Source organism: Chiroxiphia lanceolata, chromosome 5 (assembly GCF_009829145.1).
Source record: "Chiroxiphia lanceolata isolate bChiLan1 chromosome 5, bChiLan1.pri, whole genome shotgun sequence".
Lineage (NCBI taxonomy): Eukaryota > Metazoa > Chordata > Aves > Passeriformes > Pipridae > Chiroxiphia > Chiroxiphia lanceolata.
Genome location: NC_045641.1, coordinates 13634502 through 13658489, shown reverse-complemented (window position 1 = coordinate 13658489; position 23988 = coordinate 13634502). Strand labels below are relative to the sequence as shown.

Genomic DNA, 23988 nt, shown 5'->3' with positions numbered 1-23988 from the left:
GAGCTCACCCAAAAAATTCATCATTAGAAACCTCCCAGAATCTACTTTCCTTCCTGTGTGGCTGAGAAAATGGGTCAGAGCACTGTGAACACTGATCCTGCATCAGATGGAAAACAGCTCTGAGGTAGGGATTGCCTTGAGGACCTTAATAGCTCTTTCTGCAGAGGACTTGTAACACAGATTAACAGCCAGGGAAACATTCTTGATGTGGAACTGCAAACTCCCAAATAACTTATTTAGGCTGTGTTTGGAAATTATGATTTTAATCTCCTCAGTCCCTAGAGCAGTCAAGAACTGTGAAGTACCAAAGTGTTTTAATACCACTACAAACTTGCTTTCTCAGATTTGGTTTCCTTGTTGTACCTGCTTAAAATGCCCTTTGAGGTTACTGTGCTTTTTCATACTTAATTCACTTTGTTCCATAATTTTCACTGTTAAGTGTGTTTTCAAAAGAATTGTCTGCTGGACCAGGAGGTGTTTATTTTCAGCCAAAATACAGCTCAGATACCCGATTAGCCATGTTGTCCAAGACTGTCAAAGGGGAACAAAGAGATGACTTAGTCATGTTTCGATACTTGTACAAGTCCAGAGTCATTAAGGGCATTTTTGGAAGCAGTACTATGCAAAATGAGTGGTCCAGCAATATAATAAATTTAGTATCCCTAGGGTTTCTGTGTTAGAGATTTATGTGTATGTAAAAAACATCAATCTTTTTATGTGTCTTGGATTTTATGATGGAGGACGTGGAATGCGTGGTACCAGGATTCACGTGGGATCTTAACTTGGTCTTGTGCTTTATGGATCTCCATATGAGCCTCAGGTTTTCACTGCCTTGTGCTTGCTAATGAAATAGTCTTGCTCACTGAGAACAGCATTGACGAAGAGAAGCAAAGCTACTGGTTCTTGTGTTGGCTTTATGGCATAAAGTGTGTTAAGGCAAGCTCAGAGGTTGTGTTTTACCACAGCAGCAGCAGACTGTCTTTTTTTCATCATACCATTTGCTCATCAGTTTTACATAATCTTTAGCAATGAGGATGGAAATGATGTTTTTAAACAAAAGCCTCTGATAAATGGGCCTTAGGCATGCAAAACATCTGTATTCCTGTGTGCACAGCAACTTCCAGAACCCCCCCTTATGAATCTTGCTTTTGGGACATGTTATGTCACGTCTGTGTGTAGAGGGTTCCTTACCTGGCCTCTGCTGGTATGGCTTTGCCTAGGCATGAACTCTGTGGTTTCAATGCAGCTTCCAGGAAAGAATAGTCTGTTTTATTTGTACTGTCTTCAGTGTGTGAGTAGCCAGAGTTTCTGGTTAGGATTACTTGTGCTGGAAGCAGACTTAATCAGGGACATGTTAACGACTCCACCCAAATAGCAGAAGAGGGCAAAATAACTCAGTGCTAATAACCTTACAGTGCTGTTTCATTGATGTTATGTCAGTGAAATAAGCAGCATTGTAAGGCAGCAGCCTCTGAGCTGAATCTTCTAATTTGAGATGGTTTGACGTGGCCCAGTTCTTGTGCCCCTGACTTCTTTGAATCAGATTTAAAGGATGAGCATGAGTATCCTCAGGCCAGTACCAGTCCTGTGCTCAGGTGATCTGAGTCTCAGAATCTTTAAGAAAAACTAAATAAAAAGGAAGGGGAAAAAAAGAGAATGATGTGTATTTTTGGGAGCTTATAATCAGTGCATGCACAAAGTGCTGGGGCACTAATGAAGGAGGTTGGATGTCAGTGGGCTTTTCCAGACCATGACGGAGTTGTTCACTTGTTCTGTACTCAGCAAAGCATGCAAAAAAGTGTAACATATATGTTTTTTCCCTAGACTTTGGTGACCTCAGGCAGAGTGATTGTTGCTGTCATTTTCTGGATGTTTATAAATTTTGCTAGGGAAATTGTACAGTGTTCTTGTATTTTTCTTTTAACAATGTGGCCTATTTAAGTGGAATATCCAGATGCTCTCATGGAAAGCTAGGCACAGCTAGATATGGGATTCAGTCTCCATATTTATTAAATTCCAGAAAATGTTCCCTTGCTGTACTAAGCCTTAATTTAATTCTGCCAATGGGGAGGTGCATCTCTCAGTTTCACCCCAAAAAAGGAATAGATTTGGAACCAGCAGTACCTTTGACAGGATTGAAACCACTCTTGATGATTTAATTTTATCAGGCTGAATTTCCACATTTGCAGTATTGAGAGGGTTGCTTTCTGTAGAGCAGAAACTGAACAGACACTGCATGATTTAGCATTTCCTAAATCCCAGAAAACGTGGAACACAGTACGCCACTGCTGCTGCCAAGAAATCCTGGCAAGATGAGGGAGTTGGTACTGGCAGACGACATCCCTTTGTATTGCTCCTGGAAATGACTGCAAGCACCATGATTCTACCACTTTTCCTTGTTTATGCTCTGGATTTGAGACAGGAAAAACACCTGAAGTGATGAGTCTCATCATGACTTTTGTTGTTCATTATGTGCGCTCTTGTTGGAGCTGCAGGGAGGAGATGACTTTATCACAAGCTGGGACATGAACAAGATATGTTTTTAACACTTTTCTGAGGTGGCTTTTCTGGAGAGTTGTGATTCCTGCAGCATCTTGTTTTTACAATAAGAACTAGCAAATAGATCATAGCTGCAGATCAGCAGGAAGTCAGGGAAGGTGAAAATTGTACTTGGTGTTTTATCTACCCAAAGAGAATATAAACGATGAAAGAAAACACTACTGAGTGCGAAGGGAAGGGGATGGGCAAAGAGCTTTCAATATGAGGGAGGTGCTACTACAAGCAAGCAAGCAAGCAAGCTTACAGTGGTGGGTTTTTAGTATGAGCATTTCTGTTCATGTGAGAGAACTCGGAGGAACAGAATGAAGAATTAGCAGGATATAGTAACTTAGGATGTCAAAATAAAACCTACGTGTAAGTGCTTGTAGGTAACTGGGAGCTCGTGTCCCTGATTTACTTCTTTGCGTGATGTCCTCTAACGTGGGGTGGAGAGGTAACTGTCCTTAACTACTCTTATAGTGTTGTAAGCAGGGAAAAATGATCATGTCTCCATGGGATCATGAGTATTATCATGCTAGTATCTGTGAGTGGCACATACCAAAGGTGTGATGACAAGCCTCAGCCTGCACAGAGGGAGTAGTGTGAGGAAAAATGGAAAATCAAAAATGTGGGTTTGAGAGGAGAAAAACCTGAAGTCGTTATGCACATATTTTTCAGTAGGCAGATACAGTACAGAATGCTGTTATTAATCACTGTACACCCTTTTTGAGGGTGGTGGGTGGACAACCTGAAACATTTAACAGAAAATGATTTTCCAGAGAAGCTGACTTTCCATGGGATGTGCATGATTCTGAGATAGGAGTATGGCAAATGAAAGAACCCTGTTTTCTTTCCAAGCATCCCAGGAAAGTCTCTGTTTTGTATATCTGGCCTTTCTTACCAAGTACTAACTGTGCAAAATGCCTTTCATATTCTTTCCATTGCCCGGCTCTTCAGATATCCATGGGAGAACAAACTGTCAGGAGGTGTGCGTCTCTCAAAAAGCTTTTTGCTCTTCTTTCCATGCTCCCGCTTACCTGTGGAACAGCATTCTTAAAACCCAGCCTATTTTTAAAGCAGTTACAGTCATCTCATTCACGTCTCTTCATTTCAGCTGGGGCAGAGAAACTCTGGCCAAGAGCCGGATCTCATCTGTCAAAACAATAATTCTGGCCTGTAGCTTGTTGTCCTTTTTCAGTTGGAGCTTCAGTTCAGGGAAGCTGATGCAGTCCAAGTGAATTGTTCTTCTAGTCCTCTCCCAGACAGCTTTCCCTAGGCACGCATCCATTTTTCAATGACCAGATTGAGAACACAGCTGTCACGCAGTGAAAATGTAGCTATTTCCAATTGTGTGATTAGACATGGTTCCATAATATCCAATAGTGATGCCAACAGTTCAGTAGTGCGGTAGGTTCATATACAGTCGTGTGGCAGGAAAGAAACAGAGCCTCTCCAGAGCCTAATTCTGTGAAATGTTCTCCATCTGCAGATGGAGAAAAGCAGTTTAAGTGGTTTTTTGTGATAACCTTAGGAAAGTGGTAAGTGGGAATTGCGAGTACAGTCAGTAAGGATGGATGATTGCCTTGGGCTTCTGTGGCACATGCTGAGTGTGCTGCATCTCAATTTATATCTGCATATAATAAATGAAATGCTGGCTTCTGTTGAGGTAAATGTCAACATTAAGGAAAAAACATTATGGTATTTCAAAGTTGGAGTTTCTGTCAAGAAACTAGTTTTTGTAAATTAATACTTTCAAAGGGAAACTAAGTAAATTATGGTTACTCTGTATTTGTAGCATCATGAAAAATACGGCCAAATTTGGGTTTAAAGAGATTTCTAGTAGTCTGCCTTTTTCTTGAACCAGGATTGACATGAAAATTAGATGATTTTCAGAGATGAAAATTCAGATGAAATTCAGAGCCTCGTCCAGTTCAGGGGTACATACCTGTCAGGATGGCATTTCCACAGCCTTTCTGAGCAGCCTGTCCCAGTACTCAGCCAGTGTTGCCAAAGAATTTTTTTTCCTTGTATTTGATTGGAATTTCCCATCTCGCAGATCTTGTTTCCTCCCTGTTGTCCTTTCATTGGGAAGAGTGTATCTTGGTCTTCTGTGTTATTGCCTCCAGGCAGTGGAGTGCAGCAACTGAATCCCTCCTCCTCTCCTCCAACCTGAGCAAACCCAGCTGCACCAGCCTCCCATCCTATATCCTCTGCTCAGAACACCTAAGGCCAGGTCTCCTCTGGCCTTTCTCTAGTTTGACAGGCTCACCCTCCTACTGTTGGCCCCAGACTGGTCACAGGTCTGCAGGTACACGAGTGAGTGCTGAGCAGAGGGGTGGTCCCTTCCCCCAGGGCTGGTGACAGGATTGTGACGTACAGCACTGTGCTCACCCTGCGGGTCTCGGCCTCCTGATGCCATCGCAGAGTGTCAGCGACTTCCCTTACGAGGGCTGGGTGGTTTTATTACCTACAGCTGGGTGTAAAGCCTGGGTAAGTACTGGGAGTGACCAGGAAGTCCAGAGCAGCAGAGTATGGCCAAAACTGTGATTCTGATTAACCAGTGACAGAGAGCTGTTCCTCCAGCGACACTGACTCACTAGTGGGATGGGCTTTTCAGTGCACCGTGCGTTTGGACGTGTGTTTAAAGAGCAGAAGAACCCTGACTGATACAATCCAAAGGTGTCATTGTCCTTCTTACAGCTGTTTATGTGTTTATTAGTGTATTTTTAATGCTGATTCTTTATGATAAAACCTAGATCTGGGTTTTATTCTTTTCTAAATGAGAATTAATTAATTTCATTTATCTTGCGCTGCGTAGCCAGTCCATCCTACAAAGATTGGGAACGTGTTACCAGGTTGCCACAGATGAAACTGTGGGACATTCCCTCCATGGATGCTAAGAATTATTACAAATATTTATCCCAGCACCTGTCTCTAGGCTGTCCCTGTGTGCATCTGAGTTGGAAGTTTTTTCGTTCTCAGTGCAGAGTCCTTTAGGGAGAGTCAGGAAGTAATGAGGTGCTGTGGCTCCAGCCCTTCCTGGGATAGTCAGAGCTATACACAAAATGGAAAAAAGAAGCAGCATCATTTTGAAAACCTTTAGTTTCTCTTCAGCGAGAGGGTGGTATAAATATCCCAAGCCTATGAGAGTTTTGCGATACACAAACTGATCTAACATTCAGAGTAGCACAGTGATATGTTACTTCTTGTGCTCCTCTCTGGACAGTTTTTAACAGTTTTTCATTTTAATCTTTTTTGTCCCACGCAGACATATCAAGCTATTAATACGTCATTTTTTGGGACAGAAACTGTATTCTTGTGGAGTCTACCTTTGTGGCTAAATTCAGCTACATTTTTGTTCTTCTCTGGGAATCTGTTACAGCAGTGAGTTTCTTAATGTGCTCAGAAATCAGCCCCATCAGCGTGTGTTCTCCTAGGAAAGCTGGTCCATGAGATATGGAGAGGACCCTTGGATCTTCTCAGTCTCATGTTCAAGAGAATGACAGTGTTCTCTGTGTTGTGTTTGGGGTCTCTCCCAGTGATCTCTTCTGGCTACTGTTAAAATCTATTTCAGTTTAGAAATCTGGTATTTTATGAAGTCCTTCAGACTTTTTCCAGCTGTAAAATGAAAACTGTCGATGTTGAGCTAAGAGTAGAATAAAAGAAAAAGTGAATGTCTGTTTATTAAGTGATAGTGACTTTAGAAATTAAAGGCCCATTCATATGATCAACAGAAATGTCATCAAGGAGCGTTCTTGTTTTCTTGGCTGCTATGTGTGATTGCAGTGAATTGTGTTGGCTGTAGCCCACTTGGATGACACTGCAGTTCACAGCTTGAAAAAGACGAGTACCCATAAATAGGCTAAATTTACAGGTGATTTAACAACTCCAGATTATAAATTGCAACAGAAAACTGTCTATTTTCAAGAGACAGATATTTTGTAGTAAATGTTCTAACAAAATGAAATCCCATCCTAGAACTGTGCCAGGAAGTTCTGCCTGATTTTTGGAATGGTTTTCTGGATCAGATGTTTTCCCGGGTCTTGGACGTGGAAAATATTTTGGTGTTTAAACCACCTGGAAAAAATTAGATTCCTGTAGCTTCTTGGGCAATTGCTGAGCCAGAGCTGAAAGAGAATAGTTTAACAAATTAAACTAGAGGAATCCATGTTTTACACAAGGGGCTCTCATAGTTGCTTCAGTGCTTCTTGGCGTTTCATATTCATTGCACCCATAAAGAGAAACTCAGGTTTGCTGTACCATGGCACAGGGTTTTCATCCCATTGAAGCATTGCCATGGCCTCGAGGGATCAAATGTTATGTTGTCTGCTCTGCATTCCCCATCAGTGTCAGTCTCACTGTTTACCCCATTATTGCAGTATTTACTTTGATGACTTCTGATTCAACAAAAATACTTTAAAAAAAATTTTTTCTAGAATTTGAGTCTTCCAAGAAGCCTACCCTGTTTGCTTATTTCAGGTGGTTAATTATAGCTATAAATGGATTTTATTTGTGATTCAGACTTTTTTAGTTCAGTCTCCAGTGTGCAATCTGACAGGTAAAGAGCCCTCAGATACATGTGTAGCTCTTATTATATATTTAGAAATACCTCTGAGCCTCATTAACTCACACAATCTTAACATGATCACCAGAGAACACATTAGTATGTAAAGCCACATTGAACATGTTGCCAGGCCTCCAGCCCCAGGCTGAGTGTGGGCTTTCCAGAGCCCAGGTTCCTGCTGTCCTTGCACTGCAGGAATGACGGTCCCCAGGTAAGATGGTCCCTCTCCTCAGTCTTGACCTTTGAATGTTAATTCCCTCTCGGTTCTGAGACAGTTGTGATGTTTTACTGACATCTTACAATCAAAAACATTATTTCTGAAATACCATAAATATGTCTGTTATGTTATAGGCTTTTGAACTAGCGACTGGAGATTATTTGTTTGAACCACACTCTGGTGAAGACTATTCCAGGGATGAAGGTATGAATCTTTTGAGACACAGTAAGAGTTTCTACATATTTTCATTCTCTTCTTCTTAAATTTCCAGTGAGCTTACAGTGGGGTTAAGTTTTGTGTTTGAGTAGAACTGTTCATACACATTGTTTTCAGAATATCAATATGATTTTTTTTCTTTTTAGTTTTAAGTTCCACCACTAGCAATGGGTGGGCAAAAAGTCCCTTCTGCAGATATTCATCTACTTAACAACTGCCTGAAGGAATTAAACTGCCCTTCTTGTAAGACTGCATATGTGTGGAAACCTGATTGAAAATAACAACATTTTAGTTTAGAAAAGAAACGACAAATTTGAACTTGATAGTATTTCCTCTTTATAAGAGTGACACTGGAATAATGTTTACATTGTGTATTCTTATTTGAATTAGGCAATTACTAATTTTTTTTTTTAAATTAGAGTTAACTCCTGCTTCCATCTGTATACCTGTCCATTTTCATGCTTGTTTGCTTGTAAATGCTCTTTGCAGTGGTAATGTGGGCATCATTCATTGTTCCTAAATGCTACTAATGATGCCAGAGCTCTGCTGATCCTGGAAACCTCTGCATGGATTTGCTGCAAACATTGTTGATTTGAAACTATTTCTGATTTTTTACTAATTCCAGTTTCTTTCCTCTTCTTTTTTATCCCATCCTTTCCCTGCCCCTTCCACTCCCGTATCCTTTTTTTCTCTCCCTCATAGACCACATAGCACACATCATAGAGCTGCTAGGCAATATCCCAAGGCACTTTGCTCTATCTGGAAAATATTCTCGGGAATTCTTCAATCGCAGAGGTAGTACCTCTTCTTTTTGAAAGGTGCCGTGATGCAGACAGAAGTGGAATTGCTGTTGCTGGCTATAGCACGTCCCAGTGAGGAGCATTTCCTGAAATCATACAACAAAATTTTCTTTTTGAAAAGCAAAATGCGCAGGAATCTCTGACAAATTTTTTATTTTTTTAGCCACGTGTTCTGAAAAATAACTGTTGGTACATTTTAAATTACGTGGCAAAACTCGTTTGTGGCAGCTGATACTCAAACGTTGTTTTGAGAAGGAAGTTTTGCTGAAAGGATCTTTCCAAAGTAGCCACTGAGCAAGCAGTGTGCACGTGTGGTTTTTACCAGGATCAATCTATTTCTGTCTGTACCGGGCCAGTGTTAGTGTGTGCATGCAATGTACTGATTAAACTGTTGTATGTTTCTGTTTTGCTGGCAATGTTCTCCAATGCAGACCACATAGCATTGATCATTGAACTGCTGGGAAAAATCCCTCGAAAATACGCTATGTTGGGGAAATATTCCAAGGAGTTTTTCACCAAAAAAGGTAACGGTATTTATGCAACACTAATTTAAAGCATAATGCTATCCAAAAGGAGAATATGTTCATTTATGGGTACTGAAGAAATATATCCATTTAAATGGAGAGCTCTTATTGAAGAAGAATTTTGGTGTAAACTTGGCTGTCTGAGAAAAGCCACAATTTGCAGTATTCATTTCAGTATTTCCTTTAAAATTCATTTTGGGAAGTGCTCAACAAAGTGTGGATGTTAACAAGTGTCTGTGTGAATCTGTTGTCTGATGTTTGTGCACATGTGAGGACTCTCTGCGTAGTTTGTAATGTGATGGAAAATCCTCTGTCAGCAACTTTGGATCATAGTGATGGTCCAGCAGGTGCTGGTAAGAAATAACGGAGGTGGGAAGGGAACAGTCGGGCCGTGGACGCTCGGCTGCGTGCAGTCGGTCTCACAGGAGCAGGCAGGGCAGGGGGCTTCTCTGACACGTGAGGGAACGTGGTGATGCCTCAAGTGTCTTTTGTCCCCTCGGTGTATGAGACAGCACTGTGCTGTATTGAGGAACAGGGTGTGTATGAAGCATCCTCCTACATGGTTGGGGGAAGATCCTGGGCTATCAGCTGCAGCTGGTGAGTGCTTTCCTGCTGGACAGGATTCCCTCTTGCCCGTGACTCCGCAGGCCTGAGCGCAGCTCGTCGGCAGGGCTGGTGCTGGTCAACCAGTGGCATCGGGCACGTGGGGTGCTGGGGAGCTGAGGGGCAGTGCTGGGCTGCAGCAGCTTGGGGTCATGAGGCAGGACAAGATCCAGTGATTGATCCTCCCTTGTAGGAGAGTTGCCTGGTCTGTGCGTGTATATTTCTGGTCTGGCAGGGACCTCTGCAACCTTGGTGTCCTCAAGGAGGCTGTTAATGGTGTTAGGCACAGTCAGAGAAGGGCAGCAGTGATGATGTAGGAGAGAGCAGCTGCCCTTTGGGGGAGTCTGAAGTGCCTGGGGCTTTTTAGTGTGGAGCGGAGAAGGCTGCTGGAGGAATTGTTGAGGTTTTCGTAACTGGGAATTCAGTGGATAAGCTGTTTGCCAGCACCCACCATGTTAGAGCTGGGGGAAACCCAGTGAAATTTAGAGGGGGTGGCTTTAAAACAAGCACTTCCCTAGCAGGCAGTAAACTTCAGGAGCTGCCGCAGGGGGCAGAGGGAGAGACTGTTATCAGCTGGCTTAAAACAATCTCCTGTTAACTGAGATGAACAAAGTCAAGGCCCACAGGCACCCCCAGACAAGGAGTGCGGCTGCTGGAGTGAGGCAGGGCCTGCAGAAGGGCTCCTCTGCCAACCCTCACTGCCCCTTTCTGTTTGTCAGAGGCTGTGACTAAATTAGTAAGACCCCCCCAGCCTGACCCTCCCTTAAAGTATGTCTCAGGTTCCTAATTTTCATCTTACAGCAGATGGGTTGGCATTTTCTAGTGATGTCACAGAACCATAAAATGACCAAACAGTTATTCAGTAACTGCAGTATTGGCAGTGCACAGAAGAGGGCAGTTTGTAAAATTCCTGTGAAGTGGAGAGTTTCTCCTGCTTCCATGAGCATCTTCAACTGCAGACTGTCACTGTTGTCCTCTAGGGCCTGAACTTCAGTGACATTCCTCAGAGGCACTGAGGGTGCCTCTTAAATCCCACAGGGTGGGATTTAAGCACCTTAAAATCCACAGGGTGGGATTTAAGCACCTTAAAAGGCTTGGGTTCACCCACCACACAAAACATAAGTGCAAGTTTGCTATGGAAGATTAAGTAGACTCGATTCCACCTGTTTCTGCTCAAACCAGAAAATCTCAAATGCAAGATGAAGGAGTAATAGCCTAAGCTGCATTTTCGGATCATCCCAGTTATTCTGCTATTGCAGGCTGGGAAAACTAAAGTGCTTTGTGGAGGAATAACAGAGGTGGCAGGTTTCCTGCTCACTTGAGCATCTTTTCTTTGAATTGGGCACGAGGTATCCTTTTCCTTTTCCCTGCCATCCCAGTACTGCCAGCCTCTGGTGCCCCCAGGAGGGATTTGCATGTGGTGGGCTGGCAGAGATAGGCCAGCAAGCAGATGCATTTTGTATTCATCTGCTTGTGGCCTGAGCACTGGAGATCAGAAGTCCTGTGGCACAGGCGTGAGGCTCTTCAGAGAATTCTCTTTGTGGTGTAAAGGTGGGCTTAAAAAACTTGCTGTAGGCCCCTGTTTTGAAAACATCAGCCTTGGGGGAAAATAAAAAAATCATGATTTTTGCTCCTGTCCATAAGTTTGACCTCAGAGAGAAGCTTTAAGCATTTCAGTTGAGCCACTGAAGTCACAGGCACAAAAAGAAAGGCATTAGGAACTAATGAGTTTACAGGATCGAGCCCCTTCTCAGTAATTGACTGAAGCAGTTTGTGACATTCAAACTGGAGGGTGCGTTTTAAAAAGGAAAAGCATTTGCAAGTCATTTCTTAGTCACTATAACGCAAATGCTCACGTACTTTTTATAGGGTCTGATCTTGATTGAGCCCAGTAATAACTCTAGGGAGTCCTTTTCTCCAGTGTCTTCATGGAAGTTATTTTGACTGTAAAAATGATTAATACGTTTTGGCATTAAAACTCGAAACACTTTTTCTTCTGGTACTTGCTAACTCTGTTTCCTTGTGAGCTAAACCTGTGCAAGATGCTGGCCAGGTGCTGGCTTTGCCTTTTGAAAGATGTAACAATGAGAAGTACTGCTGCTCATTTACTATCCTGGAAGGGAAGGGGAGGGCTCTTCTCCACCTCCCTCGCTTCCATCTGCTGTACTGGGAGACCTTTCCAGCAGTCCTTGTGTTAGTTCTGGGGACCATGTCATATGTACATAGCAGCAGAATATATCCCACTGCTGCTTCCCCAGTCCTTCATGTCATCCATGTCTTACTGTTCAATAATCCGTCCTCCTCTTGCCTGGTGACACATCTTAAATTTGTCTTTGGCAGATTTCATAGACTAGTTCTGGTTTTTTGTGTTATCGTCAGCAGAGAAAGCTTTAAATAGCATCTCCCCTCCAGGTCCTCCAGCAATTTTTTTAGTGATTTCCTTCTGACTTAACATTGCACTTTTCAGAGGGATCATTGCTGCCTCTGCTTTGGCAACAGGGTTTTTACAGCTCTGACAGCTCCGTTGTCCTCTGCAGATTATTTCCCGTGTGCTTCACTATAAAAAATCTAAATAAAGAGCTTCTGCTAGGAAGATCTCACTTAGTATTACATTTTTAGCATTTCTTTGAAAATTCATGGTAATTCCCTGAATATGGATGGTGTCAGACTGGTGGGGCCTGTGCTTTTAATTTCTCCCTTAAATACAGGTACAGGCTTGCTCTCCTCACCCTGCCTGGTACAAGCCTCATTAAATAGATGAAAGCACATGTTGGCAGACTCCTCCATTTTCTGTGCTGCTCTCTTCCGCTTCAGGATGGAATTGAAAAGGACCCACCACGTGAAAATTAATTCTTAGGGTGTTTTGTCCACCTTAGTTGTGTTAATTGTCTTTTACTTACCCTATTTTGATTCCATGGTCAGCATCATGATTCTTATTGAAAACTGAAGCACTAGTTTAATTTGTGGCCCCCACACAGATAATTTTTACTGCGTTTACCTTCTTAAACGCTTTTACAATCTTCATAGAATTTCTTGTGGAAAATTTGAGTCCACAGTGCTAATATAGTTCCTTCCTCAGCAGAAAAACTCTACAGAATATTGTGCTGGTCTTAGTGTGAGCATTTACAAAATAAGGAGTACTCAAACAGCATGAACTTGCCTTCCACAGTGACGGCAGGAGCCTCATTGTGCAGTCTTACCTTACCAAATCTGAGGGAGGAAAGATGCTGGAAACAACATAATGGGAAACAGTATAATGCAGAGAGGAAGACAGTGCTGCATGGAAACACACACCCTCCCCCAGAGATAGCCTAGTTTGGTAAATGATTGCGACAACCCTTGCAATGATTGTTGTCAGCTGGGGAAGCCATGGACACAGCCTGATTATTTTATTTTTTTTTAGTAAATTTCTGCTTGCACTCAATAATAAGTCACTGTTTTCTATTGCTTTTAGGCAGTATTTGAGTCTGTGCTTACATAATTTACTACCTGTTCTTATAAGTAGTCACCAGTATACACTTTTGGAAACCTTCCAAAAGGTAAGATTTTCAGCAGTTAAGTTTCAGAGTTGCACAAAGATTTAAAGGACTGAGAGTGAGGCTGGAAATGAATATGCTGCTCTGAGATGTGCTGTCCTTCCTGTACATTCATACTGTGGGACAATTGTGGGCCCAAAGTGGAGCCTTTTTGTGTTTGACTGGCAGGTACTGACGGGACACATTTGTGCTGTAAATGTTCAGACATAAAACAGGAGAATGCAGCCTCTGCTTACAGTCCCCTCTCAGAAACCCTGCTGCCCTGTGAGATGGAAAGAGGACAGTGGGCCAGCTGTAGGTAGCACATCCTGAGTTTCTCTTACCAGCAGGATTTTTGTTCACTTGCAAGTGATGGATCGTTTGCACACTTGCACTTTTGGGGACCTGGTGACAGGGGCTGGAGAGCTGCCCTTTCAGGCACCTCACCCTGTAGGACCTTCTGCTGAGGGCTGAGCCAGCAGATGTGTGGCCTGCTGAGCCTTTGGGGGTTTTGTTCCATTGCACTGAGATGCTCAGACTCTTGGGCAGTCTGACACAGGTTTCTTCTCCTGCCCTGGAACTTCTCTAGCCACAGGGATGTACAGAGACTCTGACTGCGAGCTGATGTCTGATGGCATTTTATGGGCAGTAGGTTACAGCCACGCATACCCACCAAGCTGGCAGACCACTTTGTTTAAATATAGTATGGCCTGCATGCCCCCTTACCAGATGGCATAGTGAGCTTGTGAAGCTGTGGAGGAGCCATGTTCAGCCTCCTGTTGTGGGTGAGACCCCATCACTCTCCTCAGCAGTTCAGGGGACATTGCAGAAACACCACAGCGGTCTCTCAAATTTTTTGCCGTGTCACGTGGAGACTGTCTGGGTCAGACATACGCCTGAGAAGAAGGGAGATGGCCATGGCTTGCCTTAAGAGTATAGAAATATGGCAGAAAACAACTGCCCTTGTGTTCCATCTGGTCCTCAAGAGATCAGAGGGCTGGGTGCAGCTGGGCTTTGTAACTGCTTAGAACAGATCAGGCGCTCTTAAGTCTGGTTGTGTTCAGTAAGAACTTTCACAAATGCAGATTTGTGACAAGTATAGTTTATTGAAACAACAAGCTATAGGTTGTCGTGAGATTGCTGGTGATAAATGTACTGGATGTACAAAATATAAGTGTATAGCAAGCACTGTGTACAAGTGTTCCTGGGTATGCTCCAACACAGTCAGAAGCACAAATCTTACTAGACGGGTGTCTCTGCTTTGGGATACAGAGATGAGCGAGCCCATTGACTCGTCTCATCCTCCTCACAGAGGATTTCAAGTGTCAGATTAATCCTTTTGGTAGAAGTGGAGGCGAGACCATAGTCAAATTTCCTGCTATTGCCATCATAAATGGGGGGGGCAGCCACGTCATATGTAAACAAGGGATATCAAGAGCCTCAATTACAAAGGCTGCGGGTCTTGCACAAGGTGACACCTCAGTCCCTCTTCCACCCAGCTGATTGCAGCAGTAAGGGTCATCTGGCTTGATAACCTGGTAATCCATGGTAATCCCTTCATCACATACCTCATGGTCCATCTCATGGCTTTAGGCCTCATTCCTACGCAGTGAAGGAGCAGGAAACTGAAGAGTCTTCCCCATCATGTCAGATGAGCTGTGAGCAGACCTGGATAATATTGCTGGGTTTAATGGCAGACAGGTTCTCGCCTCTGCTTTGGTCTGAGACACGTTGCCAGGTTGGCCAGATGTACAATTTCCCCCCCTCTCTGAGAACTCGGATCCTGCAGCTGCTGCCACCACTTGTCTCAGTGGTTGGTTGAAGGAGACGTGGGCAGCAGCAGGTGCTTCCTTCTCAGGAAGGATTCAGACCAAGCCTCCTGGGGGTGTTTACCTGGGAGATGGAGCAGAATCCCTTGAGTGTCAAACCTCCCTGCTCTGCTTGGTTAGGAATGAATCGCTGCTCTGCTGCGTTGTTGGCAAATGCCATGGGGCAAGGCAGGGACCTGTGCTTCTGAGACCTCTGTCGTGGGATCAGAGCAGATTTTGTAAAACTTGGGTTCACTGGCTGATGAAGAAGGAAAGGCCTGCAGTGTTCTTTGCCCGCAGTGTGAGCCTGTGTGTGAGTCTTTTGTGTGTGGGAGAGTGGAGACAGCAGGAAACATCAGTGGAGTCCAGGTATAACATGCTGTCTGCTGTAGGAATGGTTTCTTGGTTTTGACATCGGACATATTCGTCTCCTTTGAGGACCTCAAGCTTGCTGTGTGCTGTCCTTCATCAGCAATGATTCTCAGCCTGGTCAAGGTGCTGTGAATGCAGAGTGGGAGAAAAACGAAACAGGGATTAGTCACTAACAGGGATAATGAGGTGTTTTTTTAATGCCATTCATCTTTGTTTGCAGGAGAACTCCGACACATTACCAAGCTGAAACCTTGGAGTCTTTTTGATGTGCTTGTGGAGAAGTACGGGTGGCCTCATGAAGATGCTGCACAGTTTACAGATTTCCTGATCCCCATGCTAGAAATGGTCCCAGAGAAACGCGCTTCAGCTGGAGAATGCCTTAGGCATCCATGGCTGAATTCTTAGCAGAAATCTCCCAGCTGTAAAAAAAAAAGCCAGCAACCACTTTCCAATGCGTTGGACCTAAATGGTGACTGTCACAAAATCTTTAGCAGGATCACACGTGAGCTGGCTTCAATCCTCAGACCTTTATTTTGCTTGAGGTACTGTTTGACATTTTGCTTTTTGTGCACTGTGTTCTTGGGGAAGGGTAGTCTTTTTGTCTTCAGCTAGTAGTTTACTCACCCACTTTCTTCAGAAAACACTTAACGTGTCTTTAAGCATTGTTTCTTGTGTTGTGTGACATTCAGATGTCAGATTTTTGAACAAAGGAAACTTCCCCCCATGTGTTTTGGCAAGTTTTGTAACTATTTATGAAAAAAAAAAATATTTTAGCTGATGCATATTATATAATTTACGAGTGTAAGAAATTTATCAAGTCAGAATTGAGTTACAGTGAGGAATTGTACAATTTTATCTTCTGGCAAAGGGACATCATTCTTGTATTATAGTGTATGTAAATGCACCCTGTAAATGTTTATTTCCATTTAAATATGGGACTGGGGACTCAATTTCAGAGTAAAGCGACTTAAGTTTTAGAGAGCTTTATAGCAAACCAATTGCATGTAGTGGACTTTAAACTGCTTTAAGGAATTGTGTAAACTTTCTATTCTGTAGCAGTTCCCGTTCATTGGATTTTAAACAAAGTGGCTCTGGTTTACAGGATTTCATTCCCCAAATGGCACTTTAAAGGAAGGCTAGACTTCTTTCTAATAAAGTATGCATTATCATTTAGCACTCCCTTTTAGAACTTTTGCCTATTTTAAGTGCTTTTAAGAAAAGAAAAATAGCAATTTCCCTACAATGTGATAGTGAAGACATGGTACCATATGGTGTTGCCTTTTTATAAGCACTGTAAGTTGTACTATACCTTAAGAAAAAGAAAAAAAATTAAAAGTAGAGCATGAGAACCACTCTCTGTGTAGAATTACTGATCTTTTATAATAAAAGTGTGTGCTTGGCGTCAGTTAAGGAAGGATATAGCTGCAGATATTTACAGGGCAGTGGGTAAAATAATCCAAGAAGCAAGATCATGCTCATTCCATTCATAGCTTTACATGTTTCTAAAAGAAATTGCACTAGCTTTATTCTTTCCCATCCGTAGACATACGACTGCCCATTGTAAGTTGCACGCAACAATTACGTGTTTTCTAGGAAAGGCTGCATAGGCTGAAGCTTATAGGCAATACAGATTTTAGAATGTACAGTATGGAGGTGTGTTTGGGCCTCTTTTAGAAGTCAGTGGGATGAATGTAAGCTTACTCCTGATCTTCATGTAACTACAGTGCCACTTTTTTTCTTGACTTTGTCCATATGAAATTTATTCACATGCCTTTGCAATAACTAGATTGTGAGAAGATAGCCCCATGCTGTAACAATAACCAGTTGTTTGAGGTGCTTGCAGTTGTCTAATTAAAGTGTTTTGTTTTTTCAGACAGTGTTGCTGGTCATTGGAATCTTTGCCTAGCCACGACTCAGCTGCTGTGCTGGAGGGGTGGGGGGTGGGGGCTGGCGTAGCCTGGCCAGAGAAATGCAGCTTCCTGTGTTCCTTTATGAAATACCCTCCCTGGTGTCAGTGAGAGCAGCCTGTGGCAGGAGGGCTGGGAGTGGCTGCTGGGTGAAACCTGGCAAAAGCAAATGAGCCTTTCCTACCGGCTGTTTAACTCCTGTCACAAGCGAAGGGCTGGGGCAGCCACTCCTCCAGAGAACTGCCAAAGCCCCGGGTGGGAGATACTCATCCAGTGCTGAGGCCCTGACAGCAACTGGGTTTCAGGACCATGTGCCCTCATCCGCATCCCTGGAACTGCTTTTAATGGCTGCAAGGACAACACTGGTGCGAAGGATGATGCCGCAATGGACTTGAACTGGAGGTAAAAATTATGTTCAACTTCACAGCCAGCCTGGCCCCTGTAGTGCCCATTGTTGCACGTTAGAACCATGTTCTTAAATACACAGAAAATGCTGGCACTGGTTAAAGTGCCAGGTCAAGCCAGGACAGGCAAGTGAGCACAAGAGGCACGGCTCTCCCCTCTAGCCTGGCCATGGCACGGCAGAAGCATTTGAGGCAGCGAGGCCTCGTCCCACTCTGCACCCCAGTGCAGCAGCTCCTTGTGCTGCACTTAAGACCTTGCCCTGCACAGTGTGTGTTTTACACTCAGAATGATGTTGTCACTTCATGGAGGTGTGGAAGCGGGGGCAGACAACCAGTTTTGAATACTGAGCTCAAGAGGTTGATGCAGATTTTTTTCAAAAACAGTGATGAGCAACTCCTAGCTAGAGTGGTTCAGTTTTTCTGCTGTTGATGGCCTAATCCTGTCCTACATCAGGCTAGTGCAAAACATAGTGCACTACCCACAGTGTGTGTTCTGCAGAGCCAGCAGGTGTTCAGGAAAGCATTTCTAAGTGTGTGATTTTAACTAATAAAATTAATTAGAGGCAAATTAGAAATTAAAGTGGCCCCAGTCTTCGTCTACAGGTTAAAAAGAATTACCACTTTTTTTCAGTGAGTAGGAGCAGCCACTTCCCCTCCTATCCCGTTTCAGGTTTCCTCCCACACTGGTTCTCCTCTCTGGTTCTGAGGTGGAGCCATTGAGCACCGTCCTGTTATGTGAGCAGAATTGAGAGCAGTTACTGCTGAGATAGAAGGACACTGTCACACACCCGTTACAGAATAACTGCACCCATAAGCACTACAGCAGCTGCTGCTCTTCTGCTGCAGGAAAAAAACACTGCCCTTAAAAAACCAAAGTGCTACATAGTTTGTAACATTCTGTGCCCCCTTACAGCATCACACACTCAACTCCTCAAAGTCTGCACCAACAGCAGGGCCTGAAGAGCTACAAAAAGGGAAAGAGGAACTACAATGAACTACAGCTGCAGGTGGCTCCAAGGCTGTAAACCGAGGTCAGAACACCTCTAGCACAGAACACTGTACCACATCACTGCCCCTGATTAACATCAGTAAACTGACCCAAGACCCTGCTGTGCCTGGGGGGATTCTTCCTCAACCTCCTTCCTCCAGCCTGTTCCACATCTGTCTGTGCTACAGAAGTAAAGCCACAGCTAGAAACTGCAGGGAAGTGAACAGCCTCGCAGGGAGCAGAAGGGGTGTTCCACAGACCTAAGGCCACTTCCCTGCTGACATACCACCCTTTCAGGACAAGTAGTTAAAACTGACATAATTGTGATTTATTAACATGAATTAAAATGCCCAACCAGTGCTGCAATGTGACAGTATATTAAAAAAAAATTAAAGATCATATACTGTACTAGTTTCACAAAGATCACACTTTTTTTTTGCAAAAGACTTATTATATACAATACTATATCAAATGAAAGAAGCTTTAAGCAACTTTACAAGCGAAAGAAATACAGTATTTACAGCACTCGTCAGACATTAGAAACAGTCTATACATTAAATTACAATTTCTGCAAATAACTGATGAAACAAAAAGCCATGTCCACACCAAAACTATAAAAATCTGTATTGCATTGTTTCCTATCTCTATGCACACAAAAAACTGTTGACAGAAGAAAATGAAAAAAAAAACCAAAACTGTTAGTGCCATCACTTAGCCTGTGTACTTATTTAATTACATATGTATAAAAGTAATATAGAAAACTTTCACTAAATGAATTTAACTGCAACAATAAAATTTTAAACATTATGCAGCATCAAACCTACTGCCAGAAAAAACAGCTGGAATGTCCACTTACAAAATAAAAAGAAATACCTAATACTGGCTTAACAGCACATTTTCAGGAATTTTAAAAAGCAAAAAATGGAAAGGATACAATGGAAGAGCACTGGTGTTTGCTTTTATACAAAGTATCATGTACAAGCTTTAAAAAGTACCTTGAATAGGTACATATTAAATATACACAGTTTATATTACAGAACATTTTAAAAATGTTTATAACTAAAGGGATCTGTTTTAATGCCACCCTGACCCATGGTAATTGTTCTGAAAAGTGGGCGGCACCTGTGCTCTGTGGATGGGGATCTGTCCCGGCACTGGCGAGGCCTGCTGCTGCCCTTGCACTCCGTGGGGAAGGGTCACGGAGCCGGGGTGAGGGCAGAACCCGGAAGCAGTAGGTGTTGCAATACTGTTTGGTCCTTGAGGTTGGATGTGAGGACCCTGACCAGGGAGTGGGCAATGAGGTCCTGTGCCAGCAGGCTGATGTTGAGGTCCAGGTCCTAACGTCGTGTGATGCGGGGCTTGCGAGGAATAGGAGGACACGCTTGTGTGAGCATTTGAAGGGAAATGGGGGGGTCCTTGATGAGAGGGGTGGTGTAACCCTTGTGCTGATGCCGGGTGGTGGCCCGAACCGATAACGTTGGAGGGAGGGGGCGGAGGGGGGGGAGGTGCTGAGTTTACAACATGCTGGTGTTGTGCTTGCAAACCTTGGTGTCCCGTTGAAGGATGGGGAGGTTGGTGGTGGGGGAGAGGACCTGGTGGTGGAGGAGGTGGTGGCAAATGGTGACCAGCAGCTTGAGAATGAATGTGCGATCCAGGAGCCACTGCCATGGCATGGACCGGACCGACAACATGTGCTACAGAGTGCTGCTGATGAGTACTTTGCTGCTGGACAAGGTGAGGCCCTGGCGCAGGCGGTGGTGGAGGCGGCGGCGGAGCAGCGGATGCCGATGCCTGGTGATGAATACTGGGGTTCTGAGACGGCAGAAAATGCCCTGCAGCTACGTGGTGTCCCGGCACTGTTTGCTGACCTGCAGTGCCAGGAAGTGCTTGATTTGGTCCAGATGAAAACACAGTTTGTTGGGGTATGCTGCCCTTCAGCTGGCTGTAGCTCTGAAAGTTTCCAGAGGGCTGCTGGCTTTGATAGTAAGTAGAAGAAGGGGGTGGAGGGGGTGGGGGAGGTGGTGCATTGCTGTTCAAATTTTGTTGGTTAAACTGACTGTAAGAAGCTGAGGATTGTCCTGATGTTGTCTGAGTGAACAGGGGCCCGCTCGCCTGTGGCTGATTACTGGGCTGAAGGGTGGGTGCTGCCGGATAGAAGGTTCGGTGTGTTTCCCTCTGGGGTGTTCCAACTTGAGGTGACTGTGGATGATGAGGTCTGTATGGAGATCCCAACTGCTGTGAGTGAGGCTTTGGTGACAGATAACCGTGCTGCACAGGCGCGTGAGGGGTAGAAGACTTGGGAGGATTTTCTACATGAGGCGAAGGGGGGCAATGCAGCTTCAAAGGTGCGGAAGGCAACTTCTGTGAATGTGAGAGTTGCTCAGCAGAACTGCGCAGATGTGATTGAGATGGATGATTCTTTGAAAGTGCTTGGACGTTGTTTGTCAGCTGTTTTTGTTGCAGCTCAGATTTTGGATGGTTCGCACATTCGGTCTCAGGTGCATTAGCTGCAGTTTCCCAGTGCGAATCTGGTTTTGTGGGTGTTTTCCCAAGTGACTGCGTTGAAACTACAGGATTCGGTGAAGAGGGCTGGAATGAAAAGAAAGTCAAGTCAGTGCTAGACATTCAAAATATTCAACTATGCATGCAGCAGAGAGAAAAGAAGATCTCAGAATACCCTCCCTGATGGCAAAAAAAAAGCGTCAAGGTACAGATAAGAAAATATGGTGTAAGAAAAACATGAACAACAGAAAGATTAAGCTTAGAAAGACATTATTTTTAGCAAGTATGTGTCAATAATTCTTCAAAGTCAAAGACTAGCAATTGTATTTTAAAGTTGTAACAGAAATATGACCCATCAGGTCAAAGTCTGAATCTGTTATGTGTTAAAACTTTTAGATTTCTGAATCTGAAAGAAGTAATTCCAGAGAAGACCATTTACAAAATAAAGCCATTTTTAGCATGATTTAACTTTTTAAAGCTGAGGTAGTGCAAGCAAGTAGACTAAACATTACAACCTGAATTACTTCATTTAATATGGCACAGGCAATTACTCAACATCCTCCCCTGTATTATCAGTGCCCTGACTGACAAAACAGTGCCAAACCCTGCCACGACAAGAGCAACCTCCTGTTAAGGGTAAATCACATCCCTGCTGTTGGTTCCGAGTGCCAGGTCTTCAGCACTCACCCCTCAGAACAGCACTGGTACTGAATCCAGACACCATCTCTTCTCTGTCTAAATGCAAGATCATCTATAAATACGTACAGATACTGAAGGAACAGCACACAAACTGACTTTTCAGAGTGTATGGATAAATATTCTTACAAGTGTTTACCTGTGTAAAATTACTGCACAGATAGATGAATGTGTATGTATGTAACCTAAGTAGTAAACAATAAGATTAACATTTTTAAAGATAAATCACAGATGTATATGGCTATTCCTATGCTTATTGTGCAAACACTGTTGCTTTACCTTGCTTGCTTTTGACGGACTCTTACAAGTCCTTTGTGAAGAATCTGGGGACGGACATTCAGAAGTTGGCTCTGGATTTTCAGAATCAGGCTCTATAGAAATAAAGCAGAGATAAATCAAAGTGGGAAAATCAAATCTTTTGCAGAGATCACTAAGCTCTTTATATGTGACTTTAAAAGAGCTATTAAAGCTGTTACAAGAGACTATTTTAAGTGTCACACAAGGTCATCTGCTTACTGACCTTCCATAAATTCAGTCAAAGAAGGGACCTTAAGCTGCAACTGGGAAATGAGATTTGAATGAGATGGAGACTGAACATGAGACGGTGAGCATGGCCTACAAGATGATTCTCCCCCTACAGATGAAGCAGACCCAAACACAGTATTAGAATGATTACAGACTACCATGGGGGAACTGGTTAGATTTATACACCATCAACATGATAAATCAACTCACCGCTGTCCTTGTCTTTCCTATGATCACTGAGAAGCAAAGCTCTCTGATAACTTCGTTCTCTCACTTGTTCCACAGAGGTTGATGCAGTCCTGCAAGAGAGAAGCACATTTTAAATTTAAGATGTACTCCCACAGACCAAATTTAGGACAATGTATATGCAAATACAGAGTCAGAGAGTTTGCAGTGTTGGTTGCATGTAACAACCAAATAACTGGATGTACATAAGGAACATTATTAGTTAAGTGGTTTGTATGTATTTTCTCCCACTTCAAATACACTGATTTCCTGCAACCCTGTTACATTACAGGAACTGGTAATTCCTCTCAGTCAGGGAATACCTGTAGATCTGTGGGACTGTTTTCTCAACAACCGAAAAGTAAAACAATAAAGGTCACAGGTACTAGTTCCTAGCGTCCATTTGTAGAAAACTGTCTTCTTCCAAAACTGGAACCTGGAAACAATCACCTTATTTGTCTGTTGTTAAGAATCTTCTCTTTAACAGTGGGATCCAGAACTGTAAATAGTGCACTACTACAAATACACCTCTGTTTTAAGCTTCTACATTTACTTGCCAGACAGTGGGTATGCAATGACAGTCTGATCTTCTCTCTTACAATCGATTACATCTCTCAATCACAACCTGATCAAGAACATCATAAATAACAACACTCCACAGAACTCTGCTTTCCTTTATGGCAAGGACATATGGCATTATTCCATGATACTGGTGCACTGAAATAAATTTTGGTGCTGCTGTGCAGGGTCACTGCAAAATTCTAGTAGTTAACTCTGTTTAGCCTGTTTCCACATCCTTTGATTACAATACAATGCAGTGTCTTCTGCACAGTGAACTTACAGCCACTTTTCAGTGGAATGCTTAAGACTGCACTTAACGTTCTCTCCCTTCAACTGGCTCTACAAAATCCTTCTGGAACAGCTTCTAGAACAGCTGGAGCATGTGAGCAGAAGGATGTTCAACTCCTCAGCCCATGTTCATCCCCAACACAGTTAGGTCTTCACTACAGCATGAAGAACATCTGCAGGGTTTATTTTGCACTAACATTTTGGAAACACTGTCACCACAGCTGACCATCTACTTTAAGGCTACCAAAACTACAGTGAAAAATATGTGCAGTGTTTTATACAGACTGAAGTCACTCTATCTCATCCCCATCCATACTCCATCTCTCCTCAGGATTTTTGGTTGTTAGGAGTACCTGGCATGGCATTCAACTGACCATATGGTCTGCAAACAAGGGAACCATTTAACCATCCTGAACAACACTGTCAGTGTCATCACACGCTCCCTCCCTGAGCAGGAGCTGATGGCCGGGCTGCAGCCCTGCACGTGGCAACTGAGCCACAGGAAACATCCCACACATGTTCCAGCCACGTGACTGAAACACAGACCTCTTAAGGTCTTCCAGAAGCTTTTGTTAATCAATACAGATCATTCTCCTGTTCCACTCTCTTCCTCTACAGCACTTTTGGAAAGGTCTGAGATTTAACATGAAAAACATTCTCTTCAGTCCACAGACAAAGGAGTGGAAACAAGGACACAAATGCTCAAATTAATACCTCTTTTGCTCTCAAAAAAAT

The 23988-nt window shown here is 43.3% G+C and overlaps 2 protein-coding genes across 13 annotated transcripts in view; one reads left to right on the top strand and one right to left on the bottom strand.

The window, feature by feature from the left end:
• The window catches only part of SRPK2 (SRSF protein kinase 2), a 140067-nt gene extending 123036 nt beyond the window's left edge, over positions 1-17031 (top strand). For 3 of the 6 annotated variants that reach the window (XM_032687843.1, XM_032687842.1, XM_032687841.1), the window contains 4 exons: positions 7454-7523; positions 8238-8330; positions 8767-8859; positions 15378-15562. In XM_032687843.1, coding sequence (XP_032543734.1) covers positions 7454-7523; positions 8238-8330; positions 8767-8859; positions 15378-15562 — 441 coding nt within the window. Of the gene's footprint in view, positions 1-7453; positions 7524-8237; positions 8331-8766; positions 8860-15377 lie in introns of all 6 variants that reach the window. The other 3 variants (XM_032687840.1, XM_032687845.1, XM_032687844.1) reach the window with 3 other exon arrangements.
• The window catches only part of KMT2E (lysine methyltransferase 2E), a 62167-nt gene continuing 52242 nt past the window's right edge, over positions 14064-23988 (bottom strand). For 4 of the 7 annotated variants that reach the window (XM_032687834.1, XM_032687833.1, XM_032687832.1 and 1 more), the window contains 6 exons: positions 22390-22478; positions 22175-22288; positions 21934-22025; positions 19579-21045; positions 18087-18196; positions 14064-15283 (listed from right to left, as the gene is read on the bottom strand). In XM_032687834.1, the coding sequence (XP_032543725.1) occupies positions 18125-18196; positions 19579-21045; positions 21934-22025; positions 22175-22288; positions 22390-22478 (1834 nt within the window). In that variant the 3' untranslated portion in view covers positions 14064-15283; positions 18087-18124. Of the gene's footprint in view, positions 15284-18086; positions 18197-18762; positions 21046-21933; positions 22026-22174; positions 22289-22389; positions 22479-23988 lie in introns of those variants that run through there. The other 3 variants (XM_032687837.1, XM_032687839.1, XM_032687838.1) reach the window with 3 other exon arrangements.